This window comes from Gymnoscopelus microlampas (genome assembly GCF_963454915.1).
Source record: "Gymnoscopelus microlampas genome assembly, chromosome: 5".
NCBI classification, from domain to species: Eukaryota; Metazoa; Chordata; class Actinopteri; order Myctophiformes; family Myctophidae; genus Gymnoscopelus; species Gymnoscopelus microlampas.
In genome coordinates, this window is record NC_139942.1 from 37,708,497 (window position 1) to 37,731,086 (window position 22,590).

The 22,590-nt window shown below is 40.1% G+C and overlaps 4 protein-coding genes across 4 annotated transcripts in view; 3 read left to right on the plus strand and 1 right to left on the minus strand.

Annotated features, from left to right (window-relative positions):
• Positions 1-662: 662 nt before the first annotated feature.
• cldn1 (claudin 1) lies at positions 663-5,968 on the plus strand. The gene is made up of 4 exons (XM_084057558.1): positions 663-1,087; positions 2,556-2,720; positions 4,719-4,803; positions 5,495-5,968. Exons 1-4 carry the CDS (start codon positions 865-867, stop codon positions 5,652-5,654), a joined length of 633 nt encoding a protein of 210 aa, XP_083913684.1. The 5' UTR covers positions 663-864; the 3' UTR covers positions 5,655-5,968.
• A 2,954-nt stretch (positions 5,969-8,922) lies between these two features.
• Positions 8,923-22,590, plus strand: part of LOC311045495 (discoidin domain-containing receptor 2-like) — a 39,662-nt gene continuing 25,994 nt past the window's right edge. The window contains exon 1 of the mRNA XM_084057382.1: positions 8,923-8,934. The gene's annotated coding sequence lies outside the window, so the exon portion shown is untranslated. The remainder of the gene's footprint in view (positions 8,935-22,590) is intronic.
• On the plus strand, positions 14,503-20,331 carry LOC311045072 (solute carrier family 22 member 14-like; the record flags this gene model as incomplete). The annotated part of the gene is made up of 8 exons (XM_084056883.1): positions 14,503-14,877; positions 15,105-15,208; positions 15,337-15,484; positions 17,678-17,793; positions 17,879-17,999; positions 19,049-19,062; positions 19,333-19,539; positions 20,280-20,331. 8 exons carry the CDS (start codon positions 14,503-14,505, stop codon positions 20,329-20,331), a joined length of 1,137 nt encoding a protein of 378 aa, XP_083913009.1.
• On the minus strand, positions 20,874-21,509 carry LOC311045073 (mitochondrial import inner membrane translocase subunit Tim23-like; the record flags this gene model as incomplete). Its single annotated transcript, XM_084056884.1, has 1 exon — positions 20,874-21,509. One exon carries the CDS (start codon positions 21,507-21,509, stop codon positions 20,874-20,876), a length of 636 nt encoding a protein of 211 aa, XP_083913010.1.

Genomic DNA, 22,590 nt, shown 5'->3' on the forward strand with positions numbered 1-22,590 from the left:
AATGAACCTAGCATCTATTCCTAAATAACATCTAAATCACTTTCTTAACATTATTACCCAATGCCACAGAAATAAATATATATTTGAGAGACATTACCATAATATATAGCCTACATAATAGTAACTCTGGGAGTGTTGAAATCGTCATTAGTACATTCTCAGAGTTAAATTAACTGAGAATTTTACTCTGTCAGTGGTTCTCAAAGGGGGGTCCGGGGACCCCCAGGTTTTTCAGTGGGTTCCAGGAGGTCCCTAGCGAAATGTGTTAATATAGCATCAAAATTAGTTTAACCACTTTAAACCTATTTTATACATATATAATCTCACAAGTAAGCTTGTAGATTGGCTAATTTTGGAAAATAATTGAAAAATGTTGAACAATTGTGAACAATTTGGAATAATTTCTAAATGTTCTTTTATTCTTCTCTTATGGGGCTCTACAAAACCTTTTCCGACGTCCGCAGCCAAATGCATATCATTTTAGGGCTCCTATACCACTGGTATAGACTGTATAGTGGGGTGTATTAAAATAAAATGCCAATCCTCCACTAGATGTCATGCTCGTCCTCCTAACCTCCACCAGAAGTTATGGAGTTTCAGGGACCTCCTTTTGCCTCAGGTGGTCACTGGTTCCCTCCCTGAAGATGTACAGCTAGACAAGACCTTCACAGGAGCACCAGACCTGCTACCCAAAAAGCCTCCTAAAGCCACACCAAGGCCTTTCTTTCTTTCATCATCTATATTTATATATCTCTATATAGTTGCTGAAGTTTATTTAATTTGTATTTGTTTCTTTTTTTTAGCATTTGTTTTAATTTGTATTCAGATTTTATTTTATTTCATTTAATTTTGCTGCGGAGAACAATGGCCAACGCAGGAATGCAGCTGCTTGGCTTTGCGCTGGCCTTCCTGGGCTTCGTCGGGGCCATCACTTCGACAATCATGGCTGAGTGGAAGGCATCATCATACGCAGGAGACAACATTATAACGGCTCAGGCCATGTACGAGGGTCTGTGGAAGTCCTGCGTGTCACAGAGCACAGGTCAAATCCAATGCAAAGTCTACGATTCTCTGCTGCAGCTGCCAGGTAATGCTCCACACTTCACTCAATGCTTTCTGTCACACCTTCAATGTGCTCACTGACTTTCAAAGTAAAAATGAGTGTATTTTATTATCTAAACGGGCTACAAATGGCCATACAGCTTCTTTATCTTCAGATATGGGTCAATAATCAAAGTTTGGTCACAGGTTTGTCTGTATTGTCTGGTTTTCTTAAACTGTGCTCATGGGTGGAACCAAACAGAATAGAATTTGGCCCCCAGACTGAAAAAGTTGAAGAATCGCTTAATTGTCTTAAAAGTCTTAATTGTAAAAACTGGAATGTGCAATGTGTTACGTATGTAGTTTAGTTTAGTTTATTCATTCCAAACTTTCAAACGGTTAAAGAATGTACCCCCTGCCTCTCAGAAGACCTTGTGTGCGTGTAGAGACAAGTCAGGCGAATGCCTGGGACAGGCCTAACTAAGGTGAAAACACATTCAGCAACAATACAGGCAGTAGCAGTTAGAACATCTCATCAGTGTGTGTATAGCCTATAATATGGTTGTGTAGACAACACATTTACGTAACTAACAGCAAATAATACATCTACATCAGCTTCCCTTCGTCAAACTTTCTTACATAGACAGTGTTAATTTAACTCTAACTATGTGAGTGTACAGATGTAACTAAATGAACCCGTAAGGGTCCATTTGGTTACGTCTGTACACTCTCAACAGTTACATAAGTTGTATTTCATTAAGTTGAAATATATATACAGCAATTTGGAAATTTGTCTAGGCCACGTACAGTATCTGCTGTTAAAAATACACAATGACATAGGTGCATACATAAAGTCCACGCACGCGCACACACACACACACACACACACACACACACACACACACACACACACACACACACACACACACACACACACACACACACACACACACACACACACACACACACACACACACACACACACACACACACACACACACACACACACAAACCCGTAGTCATCATAACAGTGTGCTTAATATGAGCAGTAAGAGTAAGGTAGCCACATCAACATAGAATCATAAGATAAAGACCAGCGTTAGCTTGTCATTTAGGGCTTTGATGGACAGGGGGACAAAGGAGTTCTTAAAGCAGTTCAGCTGCACTGAGTGGCTCTGAAGCTTCTGCCTGAGGGAAGAATCTGGTCCTCAGGCCAGGGTGGGGGACATGGGTACATGGGTGGGGTCTGAAATAATCAGATCATAATCTCATCATCACTGCCTGTTCTCAGATATCCATTTGTCCTTACTGTTTAAATGATAAATAATGAGAAAAAATGAAAAAATGCTGATCTACAAGCTCACATCGTGGCATGTTGTGCTTGATCTATTTTGGAAAATAGCGATTTAAAGTTGTTAACTTCATTAATAGATCAAAGTTTCCTTTAAACAATCAATTAAATCAACTCAAAACAAGTCAAAATGAGGAATTGTCTAACTTGTCCGTGTTTCCAGGGATTGTACAAGGCACGCGAGGTCTGATGGTCGGCTCTGTCATGCTGTGTGGGATCTCCATCATGGTGGCAGCGGTGGGCATGAAGTGCACCACCTGCCTGGCAGAGGACGAGGAGCTGAAGAACAAGGTGGCTCTGACTGGAGGCATTCTCTTCCTGATCTCAGGTCAGTGTCATCTCACCTTTGGTCCAGCTTTTGGTGTTCTTGGGTCCTAGACCACCGATTACCGATGTGTTGAATGGTATTTGGTTTTGTATTGGGGTGGTTGTATTTTTTCTCCCTGCTCTTGAGACATTTAGATTGTGTCAAAGGTCATGTCTCACCTAGACACAGGATCTGTAACGAATTCTGACCTGATGGTCAAGATTCAACTTATCCCCTGAGCAAGCACGCAGGCTCTATTAGCTCAGTGGTAAAAATGTCAGCACTTGTGCAGGAAACCGGGTTCAAATCCGGGGTAGAAGGAGAAAGTTACATAGTGCAGCTTAGCCTTTAACCACAACCTAACCCCAACCCTATCCTTAACCACAACCACACCTAAAGCGAATCTTATCCCTAACCCTAAAATGAACTCTAAACTTTAACCACCTCACCCTAACCCCAGCATAATCCCCAAATAATCTTTTACTAATTAGCCTACCCTTAACTTTAAAAACAATTCCCAATACACACACGCACACGTACGCGCGCGCACACACACACACACACACACACACACACACACACACACACACACACACACACACACACACACACACACACACACACACACACACACACACACACACACACACACACACACACACACACACACACACACACACACACACACACACACACACACACACAGTGGATAACCCTTGCTCCATAAACAATATTTTAAACCGCTTTGAAGACATCAAATGCTGGATGGCAAGGAATTGTCTTCAATTAAACAGTAATAAAATAGAGGTAATAAAACTCCATCACCTCCCTGACCACGGCACTTGGCCCACTGTCTGAGCATGTGCATGATACGGTCAAGAACCTCTTTTTGGACTCCTCTTTCAATTTTAATAAACAGGTATGTAGTGTTGTGAAGGGCAGCTTTTATCAACTCAGAAGTCAGAACCATAACAAACCTAAAGTTGATTTTACCATATAAGGACCTTGAGACAGTTATCCATGCTGCTATCACCACTAGATAGGATAACCTTAACTCTTTATATTTGGAATTGACTCCCTATCTTGCCTACAGATGGTTCAAAATGCAGCTGCCAGAATGTTAACTGATACAAAGAAAAGACAACACATAACTCTGGTTTTGGCCCAGTTGCATTTCAAAATGTTACTTTTTGTTTTTAAAGCTCTACATTGATTAGCTCCATGTTTTTGTTTTTTTTGCAGAATGTTTGTTTGTTTTTTGCAGAATCTGTCTTGAGAGATTAGCTCCACAGTAGCCTACATCAATGATCTGCTAACTCCATATTCTGCCCCCAGGGCTCTCAGGTCATCATCTCAACAGCTCCTTTCAGTCCCTCTAACTAGATTAAAAACCAAAGATTGGGCTTTTTCTGTCACTGCCCCTAAACTTTGGAATAGTCTCCAGTCCCACATTAAGTCCTGCCTCACTATATAGATGGTTTTAAATCAAATTTAAAGATCCATCTCTCTTGCTTTTACTATTATTATTATTTTAATGTTTTAATCTTCTTAGTTTTTATTGTGACTTGACTTGACAAAGGCCTGTCACAATTATTACATAATGACCTAATTGCAATAGTTTTTTTGCACACACGCACGTACGCACGCACGCACGCATGCACGCACGCACGCACGCACGCACGCACACACACACACACACACACACACACACACACACACACGTACAAACACACACACACACACACGCACACACACACACACACACACACACACACACACACACACACACACACACACACACACACACACACACACACACACACACACACACACACACACACACACACACACACACACACACACACACACACACACACACACACACCCACACACACACACACACACACACCCACTTACACACACATTCTATTCCATTCTAGCTGTTTTGTAATGCAAACTACATCGCTCCACAGTACATCAATATTACCCTGTGTATGCTAAAAGCTGTTTTCCCTGCAGGTCTGTGTGCTCTGGTGGGGACATGTTGGTACGGTCACAGAATAGCACAGCAATTCTATGACCCCTTCACTCCTACAAACGCCAGGTGAGGTCATCACTCTGTTCCCTGTAATCACTGTGCAGGAGCTGTGTGTGCAATTGCACATATTCACACAGAATTTTGCACTTACGTCATAGTCGGGCAGTGGAAAATGTATGAGCAAAATGGCTGCCGTATTTTTGGTGAATGTTTCCCTCAGAATAGGGATGCTGGGTTTCAAGTGATTAATAAACAGTTTATTACTATCAATTTGCTAGTTGTACATACAGTACAGTACTGTACTGTATGGACTGTAGTTGGTACAATATTGGCCTATAAATACACATTGTAAATATCTAGCATTCAAAACCAGCTGTATTTGTGGTGTTCTGGAATACCTTCTAGTACTGTTGAATACAACATTAAATGTATATTGAAGATAGTTAGTCTAGTGGTGCGGATGGTCAAGCAGCAAAGTAATAGGCTTCTATTTCCAAGTTCCACTCATGCCATCACAGCATTGAGTACGCGAATTGTGGGGGGAGGGGTGGATTTAGCTGTTCAAACTATATTTACAAAATGTATAGAACATTTATTGTTTATGAGAATGCCAACTTATAACATATATAGTTTATTCACATTAGTTGAATTTCCACATGTAATACTTTAGAACACAACCCCAGCTAATGCCCTAACCCCTGTCAGCACAGGTTATTTAAATGCTGAATGTTAAAGTGCTATTTATTGTTGTTTACAGATATGAATTTGGAGCAGCTCTCTTTGTAGGATGGGCTTCCGCTTGCTTAATCATCATAGGAGGAGCCTTCCTTTGCTGCAATTGCTCCAAGGGTGCAGGGAAGTCTCCACATTATCCTACGACCCGCTCCTCAGGCCACACTGGGAAAGACTACGTTTAAGCCACATTTTTAAGACAGATGTTCTGTATATTTTGTTGTACAACGGACCGTAAATAGGCATTATACTTTGTTGTACGGCCTTCTCACTCGCCCCCCAAAAAGTCAGTTATCTTCGATGAGCAATGCGGTCGTACATTGAAGTATAAATTAGCCACGAGAGGGGCTTCTAAATTAATTCCATCCAGCCACAGTTTATGGAACAGCACTGCTTGCACAAGGTCCAAAACTGGAAATTTGCTTACATATAAGATATTTTCAATGTGTTGTTTTGCAGTGTGTATATTTTTGGTGATTATTAAAATGTTTAAATACTTTTTCGTTTGTTTGTTCTGAAATACACTAACTTCTTTGGCAGTGGTACTAGTGTAATGGCATGCAGGCAAGATACATGTGTAGGCCAAACATTATATTAAATCCAATATGAGGGACCACATTTAAAAAAAAAAAAACATAGACCCCTTAACAGACAACGTCACACTGATAAGAACCAGTATGCGCGCGCAGGTCGGCACCAAATGAAACCCATTCTGTCATGTCTCGCTAGGACGCGCCTCACTAGCCAACACACAAGAGGAGGTTGAATGTACTTAAATCAGCGCACCCCAAAACAATATGTTGGGAATTGATTGCATGAAACAATCACCTGTGCGTCCAGTCTTAATGTTGGTAAACAAATAATCGGTCTATCAACTGATCAATCATGACGTATTATTAAAGGTTTAGTTTAACTTACCCAGCAGCCCCACCTTTACCGGCTGCAACAGAATAAGATTAACATGAATGCATTATTAATTGCAATCCAATTATATGATTGTGACATGGGCCATTCTGCATAATGAGTACTTTTACATTTGGTACTGTAAGTATTTTTGATGCCAACATTTCTTTTTTTACTTGTATTTGTATTTCTACACTGTGGTTTTGCTACTTTTACTGAAGTTAAAAATAAGAGTACATATATCCACCACTGTTACCACTACAGTAATGTTCTGTACCCAACTGTGTCAGTCAATAAATTAGTAATAGAGCCTAAAGGTGTTAAGCTTTAAAGCACAAAGAACACTTTTTGACACTCTTACTTTGATAGGATTCAATTTGTATTTGCCTTAAGCTTAATGGACCTAAATTATGAGAGCTACATGAGAACACTGATATCAGATTATTATAATTTTTCTTTCTTTTTTCTCTCTTTTTTTTTTTACGGTTTTGAGGAATGAAATCCTATCAAAGTATAAAGAGTAACATATGGTATGCTCCTTTAAGTCAGGCTAAGTGAGTATATGCACTTGCCGTGATGGGCTGTCAATAGGATATACTGTTTTTGGGGCGGTGTAACCGCCCCCTATATAAGTGAGGTTTGGACACTGACCAATCCTGCACCGTGATTGGCCAATAGTCTACAACGCAGTCTACAACCCTAACCCTTCCAAAGTCAATGCAAATCTATACTTTTGCAAAGTCAGCCAATCACATTACAGCTAGTGTCATCACCACTAGCTGTAATGTGATTGGCTGACTTTGCAAATTCAGGACTGTGATTGGCTAGCGAAACACATGACACATGTGCAGCCCTATGAATAGCAGTATGGACTTAAAAAAAACACTTTCATGTTTTTTTTTTTTAAGTGAATCACTTCCATCACTGTGATGACCACTGTGACCACACCACCCACTTCACACTGGGTGTGATTTTTTGTAATCCTCCTGATTTGGGCTGGTACGCAGTAAAATCCTTTGTGTTCATTTAACCACTATAACCCTATATCATTTGTTGACCCTCTTATTGTCTATACTTGGTACCCTCCTTTTCCCCTCTACACCAAATCTCTTTGCCAAAAATAGACAATCTACAAGCTCACAAACATGAGGCATTGTGAGCCTATAGATCTGCCATTTCTGCCAAAAGTTAACCTATTTTTGCCAAATCTTAGCCTATTATGTCATGCGAGATTTGGAACACCAGGGTTTAAGTCTCTTAGGAGTTACAAGTGGATACATGAATACTGAGGATTTTGCTGAGTAGGAACCAGTTGACAGACACCAGCATCATCAAAAAATGTCCAGCACCAGGCTGTCCCTGTCCACATTTGTAAATCTGACTTATTCATAAATCAAATTAAATCAAAGCATCTTTATCCAGGATAGGGTCAGCAGCTCAGTGGCGCAAATGGTCTACAGCTTGTAAAGAAACCCAAACTCAGACGGGGAATACACGTCTAAAACTTATATAATTGGATTATTATGAGAGTATAAATCACACCAGCAAAAGGTAATACATTTAATGAAAATATTCCAGATTTATGCAATAGATGCGGTGAAGATAGAGGTACATTGTTCTATTGTTTGTGGTCATGTCCAGGAGTGGAGGAGTTTTGGAGGGAGGTTGGGCAGGAGAAAAAGCATTTTGTTAATTAATATCGAGCGAGAATCAATGTTTTTTCTGCTTGGCCTTTATCCAGATGGGCATAAAAGAAGACGCTTTTTTTTTTAGACATATGTCTAAACATGTGTCTTTTACAAGCTAAAAGAGTATTTTGCCTTAAAGGAGTAGTTCACTCAAAAAAATATGTATTTCCTATCAATTATACACCCCATGAAGCATTGAATATCCTGGAATTACGGGGCCAGGCTTCCAGCATGGACCATTCCATTTCTTCTTCTTCTGCCACTTTTGGCAGTTCTGGCTGAACCGTGCAGTCGCTTTTTATGAAACTCGGCCATGATAGATGGTCATGAAAAACGATGAAGAAATAATTCTTATAATCTTTCGTCAAAAGGTGGCGCTATAGCACTCAATTGAAAAATGCCAACTTTGAACAGGTACAACTCATGCCCTGTTTCACCTACAGCCATGAAACTTCGATGCACACATGCGTCCCCTCATGCTGAACAACTTTCACACTCTGACTTTTGACCTCTGACCTTTAGATCTCCCACCATTTTGAATTATATGAAAAACAGTTAAAACCTATCTCCTCCTGGGATTTTTGAGTAATCTGCACGAAACTTTTTACACATGAACTTTGGACCTATGCCAAAAAACGTTTGCAAAATATTTTCCATAAGTGAAAAAATGAAGCTTTAATGAGCCAATGAATATTGCAGTTTTATGACAATTATTCATCTGCCCCTAACACATACATGCAGACTTACCATTCTTTGAAACTTTGCAGAAATGTAAAGGGCCATTCCAAATATCACTGAAACCAATCTTACTCCAATTGGTCAAACGGGGGCGCTATAGCAATTTTTTGAAAATTGAAACTTTAAACAGGCAAAAGTCCTGCCTCGTTTGGCCGACAGCCATTAGACCTGCTTACACATGTGCCTTGACTAATGAGGAACACATCTATCACGTTGACCAGTAAGCACCGCCCTTAGATTGTCCGCAATCTTGAGCAGTTTGAAAAACACTTAAACCCAGGATTTTTCAGCTATTTGCGTGAAACTGTATGATCAGTGTGATGTCTTTTTTCAGAGGTTTGTCTGTTGGTCCAATAGCGTCCCACTTAAGTGTATGTCTCTCAACCTCAAGGTCACAGGTTCAAGCCTCACTTGGTGCAGACTTCATCTAAGTTGCATTTCACACAACATGACTATCAATGAATACATTTGCAATTGTTAAAGATAACATGAAATACTTAATTGAGTGTTTTTTACATACTTCATTGTGAAAATAGCTTATCTACAATCTCACAACTTTTCAGATAGCAATGAGAGTATGTTTTTTCAATGTATAACATACTTCATTGTGAAAATAGCCGATGTACAATCTGACAACTTTTAATGGTTTGTGAGCTTGTAGATCGGCTACTTTCACTAGTTTTGGTTCTGAGGAGATGTACAATTTCTTCATTGGTAAATGGTTTGTGAACGAGTGATCTTTGTGTTAGTGAAACAGGGGCTTGGGTCATGACAGAAGGCAAGAGTTTGTCATCCTCAACAGACAATTTCAGCCTAGACAAAGCTATAGCACTATAGGTAGTGTTGCAGCTACCTAAGAGTGCCTCACGATCGCAAGGTTGCCGGTTCAAGCCTCACTTGATGCAGACTCATTTAAGTTGAATTGCAAAAAACATCACTCAATCTATTCCGTTTCCATGGCTCTCTCTCTGTCTCTTCAATCTATTCCGTTTCTATCTTCAATATATTCCGTTTCCATGTCTCTGTCTCTTCAATCTATTCCGTTTCTATCTTCAATCTATTCCGTTTCCATGTCTCTCTCTTCAATCCTCTCTCTCTCTCTCTCTCTCTCTCTCTCTCTCTCTCTCTCTCTCTCTCTCTCTCTCTCTCTCTCTCTCTCTCTCTCTCTCTCTCTCTCTCTCTCTCTCTCGGCCATAGCTGAGTGGTTAGGGAGCCAGAGGCTCTGGTTGACCCAGGTACGATTCCAGGCCAGGTCAACAAATGTGTCGATGAAATGAATTTTGTCCCTGAGCAAGACTCTTAACCCCTAATTGCTCACAGGCCCTCATTGGAAACAAGACCGCAAGGACTTTCATGAACTGACCTGTTAAAGGAATTATCATTTCTCTTTCTCTCTCCTGGCCCCGTATTATCGCTGCTTGCAGCTATATATTTTTTTGTTTTTGTTACATTCCTAATTCAATAATTTGATGACCGGCGGTCTCTCCGGTAGGAGACACAAAGAGTCTCCTTTGTGTCTCCTACCGTATACATAAGCATCTTTATTATTATCATCAAATTATTAGCTTAAAATCAAACAACTCCTTTAACCTGGAAGAGGCCGGGCAAAACAAGCAATGCACAGTGGTTCAAGGAACTGTCTTTATGGAAAAAATTACATCCTGTACATCGTTAAGGACAAACAAGATATGTTTTAGAAGGTGTGGGGTCATTTTATGCAATATATAAAAAATTATAATCTGTCACATTTAATGGAAGAACCTGGTCTTTATTGCTGTAATTATTATTTTTGTGATTGTTTGTGTAAATGTATATAGTTTTCTTTATGTTAAAGTCAATAAATATATTTTTTAAGAGAGAAAAGAAGGGAGCAAAGAAAATAATTAAGTGCTTCAGTACAAATAACTAAGATACCAGGTAAACATGTAAAACTGTCTGAACAACATCTAAATTCTTAGCATTTGTGTTCAAGCAACTGGTATATGTCTTATTATTTAAATAACATAACGTGAACAAGTAACCAACATACATCTGCTTAGTAGCCTATAAGTAGCATCTATCAAAAATGGGTGACTGACAAGAAGTGATACATGGAAAGAGGAATGCTAGGGGTGTCGGTGAGGTAGAGCCTGGAGAGGTGAGGTTTCAGAGTGTGGTGGAAATTGGGGAGTGAGTCTGCAGTCCTGACTGGGGGAGGGGAGGGTCATTCTACAGCTTGGGAGCCCGGAGGGAGACGAGGATTTGTGGAGCGTTGGCCATGGTGTCATATAGGGAAGGGAGGGACAGACGTTCTGTAGCTGATCTACGTGTGTGGGAAGAGGCGAGGATGAATCATGTCCTGAAGTTAAGGGGGTACCATGCCCTGGATTACTGGTCATCACTGAATATTCAACACATTCTACAAAAAAACGAATGGTCCTTTCCCTCATATCATGTATGATGTCAATAATACAGAGTTTGTAGCCTAGTAGGCTACATAATTACGTAAACAGTACATTATTTGTTGCACACTACATAAATAGTAGATAAAGCATAAAACATCCTCCTAATTTAGATTATTTTGAAGTGAAAATTAGCTGAAGCTCTGATTTGTATTTAATTGTAAGCTTAATTAAATAATGTATTAAGGCACAGACCCCGAATTGGTATACAGAATATGGGACCCCACTGTATAATATATAAGTACAAATACAAATACAATAACATTTGTATAATTGTCTCCGCCAGGCCAAAAGGCATGGCGAGAGAGTATGTTTTACCCCCTGTCTGTCCGTCCGTCCGTCCGTCCGTGTGTGTGTGTGTGTGTGTGTGTGTCATTCTGTCTTGTCTGTGTACAGCTAATCTCTGGCACCGTTGGCTTGATCGCAGCGAAACTGTGCACACACAATCCCTGGATGCCAAAGCCAAACCTCTGCTCCAAATTTTTCACATGGGCCTTTTATAGCGCCACCAGGAGGCCGATTTGTGCAAAACACATTTTTGAACAGTACTCCTACAAATTTGGGCCAAAAATCCCCCAAATCGGTACACAGTATCTCTATAGTCATTAAAAGAAACGGCTCATTTCAGATTTTTCATATTCCATCCTGATTGGCAAAAATTGTCTTTCAAAGTTTGCAGGAGTACTCTGTTTCGAACAAAATGCCTCAAATCATGAACACAGCATGCAATTTCCGTGACATTTTGCACACACATTCCCATAAGGCCGAGGAAGAAATGCCATTTGAAAATGTTGAAATCAGCCTCATGGTGGCGCTGTAACAGGCCGATTCGTGTTTTTACCTATAACTGCACCGATCAGTGTAAAACTTTGTATGCACACTCTCTAGAGGCCAAGGACAAACCTTTGCCCTGCATTTTTCACATTTGCCTTTTATAGCGCCACCAGGAGTGATCGTTGATATTTGGTCCAGAATTACTAGAAATAACAGTGAAACCTTCTCTAGTTGTGTTCACTTGAACATGTAAAAAGGTGAATATAACTACTAAAAATAATAATTTAGCTGGGGACCCCCTGGAACCCCCTCAAGGGCCCCGTACCCCACACTGAGATCCACTGAATTACCATGTATATCTGCAGGCCATAAATAGTAGGTGTGGTTGACCACAATCAGCATACCTGATCCTGCCTCTACTTGTCCCTACATGCCTGTGCCTGACCAGAGATGAGTGCTGCTCACCTCATATTCATTCATGCCTGTGGTGGAAAAATAACTCAATTTTTTTACTTAAGTAAAATTTCAATACTGCAATGTAGAAATACTCTGTTACAAATAAAAGTCTGGAATTCAAAATTGACTTGAGTAAAAGTACAAAATTATTGGTATCAAAATGTGCTTAAAGTACCAAAAATAGAATCTAGAAAGTACTCATTATATAGAACGTCCCATTTCACAAGTTTTCAAATGTTTAAAATGTATAAAAATATTTTGAAAATAGCTCAAGCTTGTAGATGGCTATTTTCAAATGGCTGAAATGTATAGGGGCTGAAGTGGTTGTATGTGTTTTGTAATAATAATCAAAATCTACATATAATTGTAGTGGAGTAAAAGTACAACATGTGCCTCTGAGATGTAGTGGAGTAGAAGTAAAAGTAGGCTACTGAAAACTGGAAATACTCCAGTAAAGCAAAAAATACCTCAAAATTAGTACAGTACTCAGTAAATGTAGTTAGTTACTTTACACCACTGGATAACTGTACAGGAGCTGTCCATGCAGGCACACAGTAACACCAATCAAGCTAAGCACACCCACAATTAACGTTATTATTACCTTCTTCAGCTGTGCTTAGCCATCAAAATGCCTGCTGTGAAAAGGGCCTATTCTAAGACTCATAATGAGACGTTTGCAACTGACAGTCACAGAACTATGTGTCATTGGAGTGAGTGTTCAGCTATGTTGTAGCTTCAGGCTATACATTCTCTGCACTCATTTGACTTGATCCTGACCGGGAGGAGAGAGCTCCACCTTCTGGCAAATCTTGAGAATTACACATCAATCAATAACTCAGCCTGGGCCAAATTGTACACTGTTAATTAAAAATGACATGATGGAAGTAATAGGCAAGATAAGGTGTAACTATAGTGGCCTGCACTGAAAAATCACGAGGGTCAATATAATTGTGAGAGGAATGGTACATTTTTACACACACAATAGTTACATTAACACTCATGGATTGTAATGCCACTGTGAAAAATTAAATAGAAACATGTCTCTTCACTTTGTTTCAGTAGTCTTAAAGGTGTTGCGTGAGGCCATGACATCACTCACTCATTCACTCACTCACTCACTCACTCACTCACTCACTCACTCACTCACTAAACTGTTTCTCTTCTCATCAGGCTGGCACACCTGCAGCAGATTCCCCAATCCCCACTTGCTGCAGCCCTACATGCTTTAAAACCCAGCCTGGCCATTGTGTTCAGTTGACAGACACAGACACAGCAACAACCTCAACCCAGCACCTCAACCTCAACACTGGCAGACTAAAGGACACATTTTAGTCAGTTAGGATTATTTAGGCCTAGAAAGCCTTTTCTAGTCTACTTTTTCGGTTAGATTTTAGTTAAAGCTTGGTTTTTCAGTTAGTTGTCTTTCATGTGTCCTTTAGTCTGCCAGTGTCCTTCAGTGACCTTTTGTAGAAGACTGAAAATACTCAGTTGCGTTTATATTATGTTTACTACTACAGCAGGTGAATTGTTCAGCCTTAAAACAGAGGTAATCTCAAAGGTTTGACCATCTATATAAAATGTTATGCTTTTATGAGATGACTGTAAAAACTGCTGAATACAAACTGCATTGTAATCACAGGGATCTGATTTTTATTTTATAGACGGCTGATTCAGGTGTATGTTATGGCATAGGAATCTTGCATTTTATTCCTTTCTGTTATTGTTTTTTTGTATTATTATAATTCACCCCCCAAAATGCCTATGATCTTGTTGTAAAGGGTTTCTAGAATGAGGTTATATTCAGAGATTCAATCCAAAGTACAGGCAAGAGTTTATGGCCATCATGTCCTTTTAAGTCTGGAATACAACATTAAAACATAGTTTTACCTGCTGCCCGGAAGACTTCTTATCAAGTGAATCACCCAGTCACATGTTGTAACATCTTTTGACCATCTTTACGACACATAGCCTACTTTGCTTAAAGGTGAATCACTGTCTTTTTTTCGACAAAGCTTCTCAAATCAACACTCAACATGGCTGATTTTGGAGAGATCCTTGAAGCCATTGGACACTTTGGACCATTCCAGAAAATTGTTCTTTTTGCTCTTTCCTTTCCCAATATGTTTGTACCATTTATATTTTCCAGCGTGATTTTTATACAGTCAGACCCAGTCCGACACTGTAACACAGACTGGATACTTAAAGCTGACGCCAACTTAACCACAGAAGAACAGGCTAATTTAACCCTTCCACGGGAGAATGAAGGAAGCTTCAGCAGGTGTAAGATGTTTGTCCCTGTGGACTGGGACATTGACACCATCAGGGAGATTGGACTGAATAAGACCACAGAGTGCCAGAATGGATGGGTGTACGACAAGTCTATGTATGACGCCACCATAGTCACAGATGTGGGTTAAGTATTGTACATTTGTGGGGCCTACAATGGTATTAAATGTTGTTGTCTTGGGTCCACATCAACTATGTTGTCTTGTAGTTTGATCTAGTCTGTGACAAATCTAATATGACAATAGATAGCAGGATTGTGATTCACAATGATACTTTAATATTTGATTTAATCATTCTGAAAAGATATTTCCTAACCAAATGGTTTGATTTCAGAATTCTGTTTTTATAGTTTGATCTAGTCTGTGACAAACATACATTTGTGGCAGCAGCACAAACCATGTTGATGGCTGGTATCCTTGTTGGCTCTCTCCTCTTTGGACCTTTTGCTGAATCGTAAGTGTATTTCAAATAGTAGGCCTACTATACACTGTACCATCCCTCTCAGTGACGATACATTGTCAAAGGACATGAGACAAGTCATTTCATTACTATTCTTACCAAAATGGTTACATGTCTTTCAGATTTGGCCGCAAACGGGCAACTCAACTTCCAGTGGTGATCCTTTTCATATTTACAATAACATCAGGGTTAAGCCCCAACTACTATGTATATATAGCAAGTCAATTCATGGTGGCAATTGGGGCCGGGGGGCTTCGCATCAACAGCTCTGTACTAGGTACCGTATAATCACCTAACAGCACATTATCAGTCAATTACTGCTTCACCAGGTCTCTGTTCAAAATCAAATCTGTTCAGTCATTTGCAACAATGCAAAATGCTCCACATTATGTGATGAGTAACCTTTTAAAAACATCTGGTAATGGAATGGTTTTACAGGCACAAAACAATCATTGTTTTATGTTTTAAAATTGTATTATTTGCTTCACTCATGGTGTTTATTGAACAATCAGTTAAAAATGTGATCACTTAGTTAGATATAATATATATATAAATATTAATAGTTAATATGGCTTTGTCTAAAATTGGAGTGGCAGATCAAAGTGAGCTGTTATAGTATGGAACTGTGTTTGTTTTCGAGTTACTTTTTACATTTTTATTTAATCTATTTTCCCAGGAAGGTAATACCATTAATAGTGGGTGTGTTTCATTTAGCTATTTCTGTGTGCCAGCGTGAATTTAAAGACACACTGAAATAAAATATGTATGTTCGGGCCACTACGCGGCCCTCATATCTAGAGTTCGGGCCGCTATGCGGCCCTCACACCTACGTCGCACCGCCGATCTGACTGATATGCCCACATATCTGTATCTGTGTCAATCCTTGTCCCTTTTATGCCCATATATGGAGATCTCTGATGTCATCAGTATATGCCCATATATGGGCATGCCCCCTTTTGTGCCCATATATGGAGCTGACTGATTTGTTTGCCATGATGACAGGAGGACCGGCTTGCCCGCCGGTCCTCCTGTCATCATCTCCTGTAAGCCAATTTTAATGTAGGATTAACAATATAGCTATGCCAAAAAGAATTAAGAAAAGTCTAATCTTGTTTTCGTCCTGTTAAACAATAGCACCATGCATGTTAAACATCAGCAGGTATACCAATCAAATGTTATCAATAATATGACATCCACCTGCTACAAGTTGAATGTAAACAAACAGTACACTAAAATATGAATCTGAAACATTTGAGGTAGAAAACAAGCGTCGCGATGCGACGCGTTGTGAGCTTGTAGATCGGCTATTTTCAGCAGTAGCAGAAACCTGATTCAGCACTGCCTTGGATGATATATTTTTTATTTGTAGTCCAAGCAAGGTGACCTCCAGCTGTGCCATGGTACTCGCCTTGCCCAGGATGAGTGCTCATAGCTGGGTTGAAGACTTGCATCTGCACGTTTTCTAAAATTAATAATAATAACATTTTAATTGAAGCTTTGATCAAACTGTACAGTTTAAGGGTTTTCCCCAGTATGAGTCCTCATGGACCTCTTCAAAGTAGTCTGTTCACAAAGTGTACAACAAAAGCGTTTCTCCCCTTTTTGAGTCAGCATGCGTGTTTTCAGATTGTCACTTTTGCAACAAAATTCCCGGGTTACTGTTGAAGTGGCCTTGAGCAAGACACTTTTAACCACTAACTGATCCTGCTGAGCAGGTTGGTGCCTTGTGTAGCAGAGTGGTCCAGAGCCTCTGCCTGAAGACCAAAAGCCTAATATCTCCCATGGCCAAGGGCGATTCCCCTTTACGCTAGTGGTTAAGATGTCTGGCTTTAGTGTCCCTTCCCATGCGGGAGACCGGGGTTCGAATCCTGGGCCTTATACTTGCATGCTTTGTGTCCACTCTGTGTGTGAATGGGTGAAAGTAATGCACATTGTAAAGCGCTTTGGATAAAGGCGCTATATAATAACACCCTTTACCATTTACTATACACACTAAAATGGTGTAAAATTTGTAGCAAAGTAGTAGTCTGGAGGTTGCAAAGCTCCATGCGTTTCAACCCCCATCCCCAAGATGTGGACAGCTCCTGTTTCACTAGAAATAAGCTGAAATACTTTCAGCTTGAATAGCTATGCCGGGGCTGCCCATGCTTGCACAGTAACACTTAAATGAAACACAATAATAACACTATTAACGTTATTACACACATTAAAAGGCACATAACACATTTTGACACGCTGATGTCACTATCACATGCAGCCCATGAAAATGTCTGGTGTGAAGAGTCTATTTCAACTGCAATAATTTCAGAACCTTATATGTTTTGGAACAGGGCCATATTATGGTTAAAAATGATATTTTTGCATTAACAATGTTCGAAACTAAATCCTTCACAACTGTTCTTCTGTGTAGCCACTGAATGGATTGGGAAGTCAAAACGATCTCTTGGTGTTTGTGTGGGTCAGATCATGGGTACAATCGGGCACTGTTTCGTTGCTGGTATAGCCTACTTCATACGTAACTGGAGAGTTGCTCAGTGGGTCTTCGCAGCACCAAATCTAGTGGTTGTCATTTACATATGGTACGTACACGTTTACCGCTCTGCTTTTCTGATGATTACTCTCTTACTGTGGAGTGGAATTTGTGACTCAGTTGTATTCTAAAAGGTTCATTCCAGAGTCAGCCAGATGGTTGCTGGGCAGAGGAAGAACAGTGGAGGTAAAACAGTTGATTCTCAGGGCAGCAGCGATCAACAAACGCACAGTTCCAGAATCTCTACTTGAAAAGGTACTGCAAAAGGACATCAGTACTATCATATTGATGACATCAGGGATGTCCATATATGGAGATTTGTGGATTTATAGATATTTTTTAAAGAACCACTGACTTCATCCCAGGTACAGCAGCCCCTCAGGTCCTCTGTGATATAAACTAAATAGTATACAAATGTTTAGGAGCTTGCTAGATTTATACAAAACATTAAGCAGAATTGTGACCATAATATGTGTGTATTTGTCTGTGAACACTAGTATTTTGCATTACCTCTACAGATTGTTGAGAAACGAACATTGGCGAAAGGTGGCCTACAGGTTCTTATCAAATCAACTGTTCTTATGAAGTATTTCTTGATCATAACATTGGCATGGTAAGTTTATACAGACTGCTACATAATCTACATAATGATGGGAAAACTAATAGAGAGCATGCCACGGTGTTCTCACTACAGTACAGTGTATCTGACATGAATAATGGCAAGACTAGTGCTGCAGTCCAACCTGCAGTACCAAAATACCGTAAATAAATCCATGAATGAATTGACTGCCATTTAGCTATGGTATTAGCAAGCTGTTGTTCAGGTATTGTCATCTATCCTATTCAGGTATTTTCTCCTTTCTCTATTGTAACTGTGTGATGTGATAATAAAGTTTGATCTATCGATTGATTGATTGAATGATATTCCAGAGTACAGGACAATAGTATACACCACACATGACTGATATGTGTATTGTTTTCTGTCAAACATCTGAAGGATGATGGTGACCCTTGCCTACTTCTGCCTTTTATTTAATATCGAAACCCTTGGAATGGACATGTTCTTAACACAACTGATGTTTGGTCTCACTGCGCTGCCTGTTCAACCACTTTGTGTCTGGATGTTAGAGGTTTTGGGGAGGAAAAGATCTCTACTGTGTACCCTTCTGATTGGTGGACTCTTCTGCATCCTTATCCTTGCTGTTCCTCACAGTAAGACACTTGAAAGAAAATGTGTTGTCAGAACGGGAAAATGTGGTGCTTTTGCCCAATTTATCACAATATTATTCTCTTCCAACTTCCAGGTAATGGTGTTGCAGTTGGTGCATTAGCTATCACAGGACGCTTTTTTATGATTTGGGCAGGCTCCATATGTAGTGTCTATGTGCAGGAGCTGTTTCCAACATCTGTGCGGTAGGTCTTCAATTAATTGAAAAATCTTTCTTTATCCTCATCAATATAGATCTATTATGACAGGATCATAATAGGGACTAATAGTTAATCTGGTTAAAAACTTAACACCATTTGCAAACATTATTTTTACTGGAGCTTTTCAGTGTAATCTTGCTTCCCTTCATTACTGTTCCAGACAAACAGCTACAGGGTTAGCGTCAGTGCTTATGAGATCAGCTGGGATGTTGTCTCCATTGCTCAATATGCTGGCAGTGTTCTACTGGGGCATACCCATCATTGTGTTCAGTAGCCTTGCAATACTTAGCGGAGTTCTGACCTTCATGCTTCCCGAGACCAGGGGAAGAGAACTGCCTGAATCCACTGATGAAGCTGTCGGCAGAAGGTAATAATTATATTCTAAACTTGTAATCAACATATTTATAGCATTGCCTGTATCTTTATTTCATCATGTATATCTGCACTGTTTCCTTTTCAGAAAAGTGATCATGTGCAAAGCGAATGACAACGAAACAGACCAGAATAAATGTTCCACCAAATTGTAGAACTTGCTGTCTATTTTGTGTATATGTCTGTTTGTTTTTGGAAAAAAAGGAAGAAATCCATGTATATGAACAGAAATGTATAATCCTACCCTGTGCTTCACAATAAAAAAAAGATTTGAAACAAATTGTAGAACTTGCATACAAGGGTTTATTCTTTCAAATGTATTTTAAAATGTCTAATTTCTTTAATTTAACAATGTTTATATGTTGTGTTTCAAATTGAGTAATGGCTTTCTGTAGCTCATATTTTATTCAGAACATATTTTACACAACACAGCCTGTAAAAGTTTAAAATACATAACACTGTAATAAAGTATTTTATATAAACCAGAAAACGCTTACTGTAATTTTATTTTCATAACATAAATCCTATTTCAGTGTAAGTGCATTACCGCTTTGAAGTCTAAATGGACAGTTACACCAGTTTAAGAACGCTCAAAATATAATGTTGTGTATGTCAGGTCGGTTGCCACGGTATGTTCCTCATGGTCACATGAAGGACGCCATGGGGGGTCTCAAAGTAATCATGCTCTTAGCGGAAATGAAAGTCTTGGGAGTTATGTGAATTCTTGTGGTTCAGCAGGGGCTTGATCCTGCTGAACCACAAGGGATCAACCGTCAACCGGGCATAAACCGTCCGCCGGCCCACTTGACACTACTGACAGTGGTGTATATAGCCTTGAAAATGTAAGTATCCACTCTGTTTGCCAGACCCAGGGGGTTGGCCTACATGAGGCTTTGTCGGTCGGTCGGTCGGTCCCTCTTTTCCTCTGCACACACGTCATGCGAAGTCAGGCCATTCAGATTTCAACCACTAGGGGTCTGGCAGTACCAGGTCTCCTGGTTCCCTTGTTTATGTTAAATGATAGTGATGAATGTCACCCTTTTACGTCTTGGGTTTGAGAACTGCACTTCTGCACACCTTTCCTTCCGAATTCCTGTAGTGCGGTAGTACCGTTTGACTGGGAGGGTACCCCCTTCCAGTCACTGTTTGACTTCTTGGGATGTCCGTCCCAAGAAGTCACAATATGCATTTTGGGGAGTGAGACAGTGTTGCATGCTCATGTCCTACTTCCTCCCTCAAAACTAGATCAATCTCTTGACCAATATCTTTTTCATGTCATTAGATTTCTTAAAATGTTCCTGTGTTATTATCTTTTGGATCGCGAGTAGCCTACCTGGCGAGGTGTTCCCAGTTGTAGAGAGCGTAGGCACCAGACATGGCCAAACCTACCAGACCTCCACGTGCAACACCACGCAGGCCACCTGTTGATTTGAACAGCATCCCAGTGAGTGTTCCAGCAGCCACTTTGTTAGTGTCATGCTCTGCACCCCTGGCCTTCTCTATCGCCACAACAAATACACTGTAAAAGAACGCAACAGAGCCCAGCGTGGCAGTCCATGACGCACCCTGCCTCGTCACCATGTTTAGAATCTGTACGTTACGAGGTTTGGACCATGCCATGTCTCTAGTCTCTTTCAGACCCACCCGGAGACCGTTTAATGTTCCAAACATGCCTCCAGTGATGTAGCCGCCTCCAATATTGTATGTGGCCAGATCAAATGTCCTTCTGGGTTTAGTAGGTTCTGTTGGCCTCCATGTAGGTAGCAGGATATACTCATCATCTGTGTTCTGTAGCTGGTAACGAGGATCAAGATAAGGATTAGGATAAGGTGGGAGAGGACTCGGCTCAGTCAGTGGTACAGTTTTGGAATATTCAGGCACAACACTACTCCCTCCAAAGAGATTCCTCAGAACTGCCTTGAACCCTCCTGGTGATGCTGATCCTGGTCTGGGTGTGCTTTCCATCCCTGAAGCGAACTGATAAAATACTTTTCTCCCACAAAAATCAATCCAGTAGTTGGTTAATCCAATCGATGTTCGCTATGATCTTTTATTATATTGGTATATAGGTGAAGTATATCAGCCTTCAGAAGATAAAAGTCTTTCCATTATGACTTTACCTCTGCCATCCTGCAACAAGTTCTGTCTATATACATTAATAGAATGCAGTCCTATTTTGCAAACAGCATGCTAACCAATATTCCACATGGTTGTGATGATGACGTTGTGATGTCATTGTGTGATGACATCATTAAGTCATCTTCTACTATCCACACATCTCAGTCCGTCAGTTTGTGGATACGTACTGTACACATCTCTTGATATGTCCAAATATGGAGATGACTGACGTCATATTACTGACATCATAGATGACTGAAGTCATAGATTGCCTCTCCATAAATCTCTCCCTGTGAGTCTGTGTCTGTCCAAGTTTTTGATCAAAATATGGAGATGACTGATGTCATATGACTGACGTCATCTGGCCTCCCAAGTACCCATAACCGGTACTGCGAAAAAACATTCTTATACAGTGTATAAAGATAGGTGGGAGCTTGTGTCATAGACAGTCACAAGATGTACTCACAACAACTAATACCTGCAGGCCAGCATGAAGTGGTGTCTTTATTCTATAATGTTCAGAATGTTTTATCCAGGCCAGCATTAAGTGGTGTCTTAATTCTGTAAGAAAATTAATACCAGGCCAGCATGAAGTGGCATATCTTGATTCTATAATATTCAGATTGTCGGAACATAGGCCTGACTACAGTAGGTCAAGAATGAATGACACCCTCACGTCACATACACACTTTGCTTTTAAACGTTGAACATGAGTAGGTTTTCTAGGTTCAACTCTCACACTAAATTCTATTGGAAATGTTAAATTCAGACTACACATTCAATATAATATTCAACTAGAAAAAGTGCTCCTCGGAGCACAGGTCTCCGCCAGGTCAGGTAGGCTATTGTGGCCTCCTGGTGGCGCTATAATAGGCCAACGTAATAGGCCTTGCACGACAATCGGACACTGACTGCATTCATGATTTGA

What these genes read in the sequence shown, in the direction of transcription:
- cldn1 (XM_084057558.1), top strand. Translation starts at nt 865, where the DNA reads ATGGCCAACGCAGGAATGCAGCTGCTTGGCTTTGCGCTGGCCTTCCTG. An exon ending in TTCTCTGCTGCAGCTGCCAG is followed by an intron (nt 1,088 to 2,555) that starts GTAATGCTCCAC and finishes CCGTGTTTCCAG; the next exon opens with GGATTGTACAAGGCACGCGA. An exon ending in CATTCTCTTCCTGATCTCAG is followed by an intron (nt 2,721 to 4,718) that starts GTCAGTGTCATC and finishes TTTTCCCTGCAG; the next exon opens with GTCTGTGTGCTCTGGTGGGG.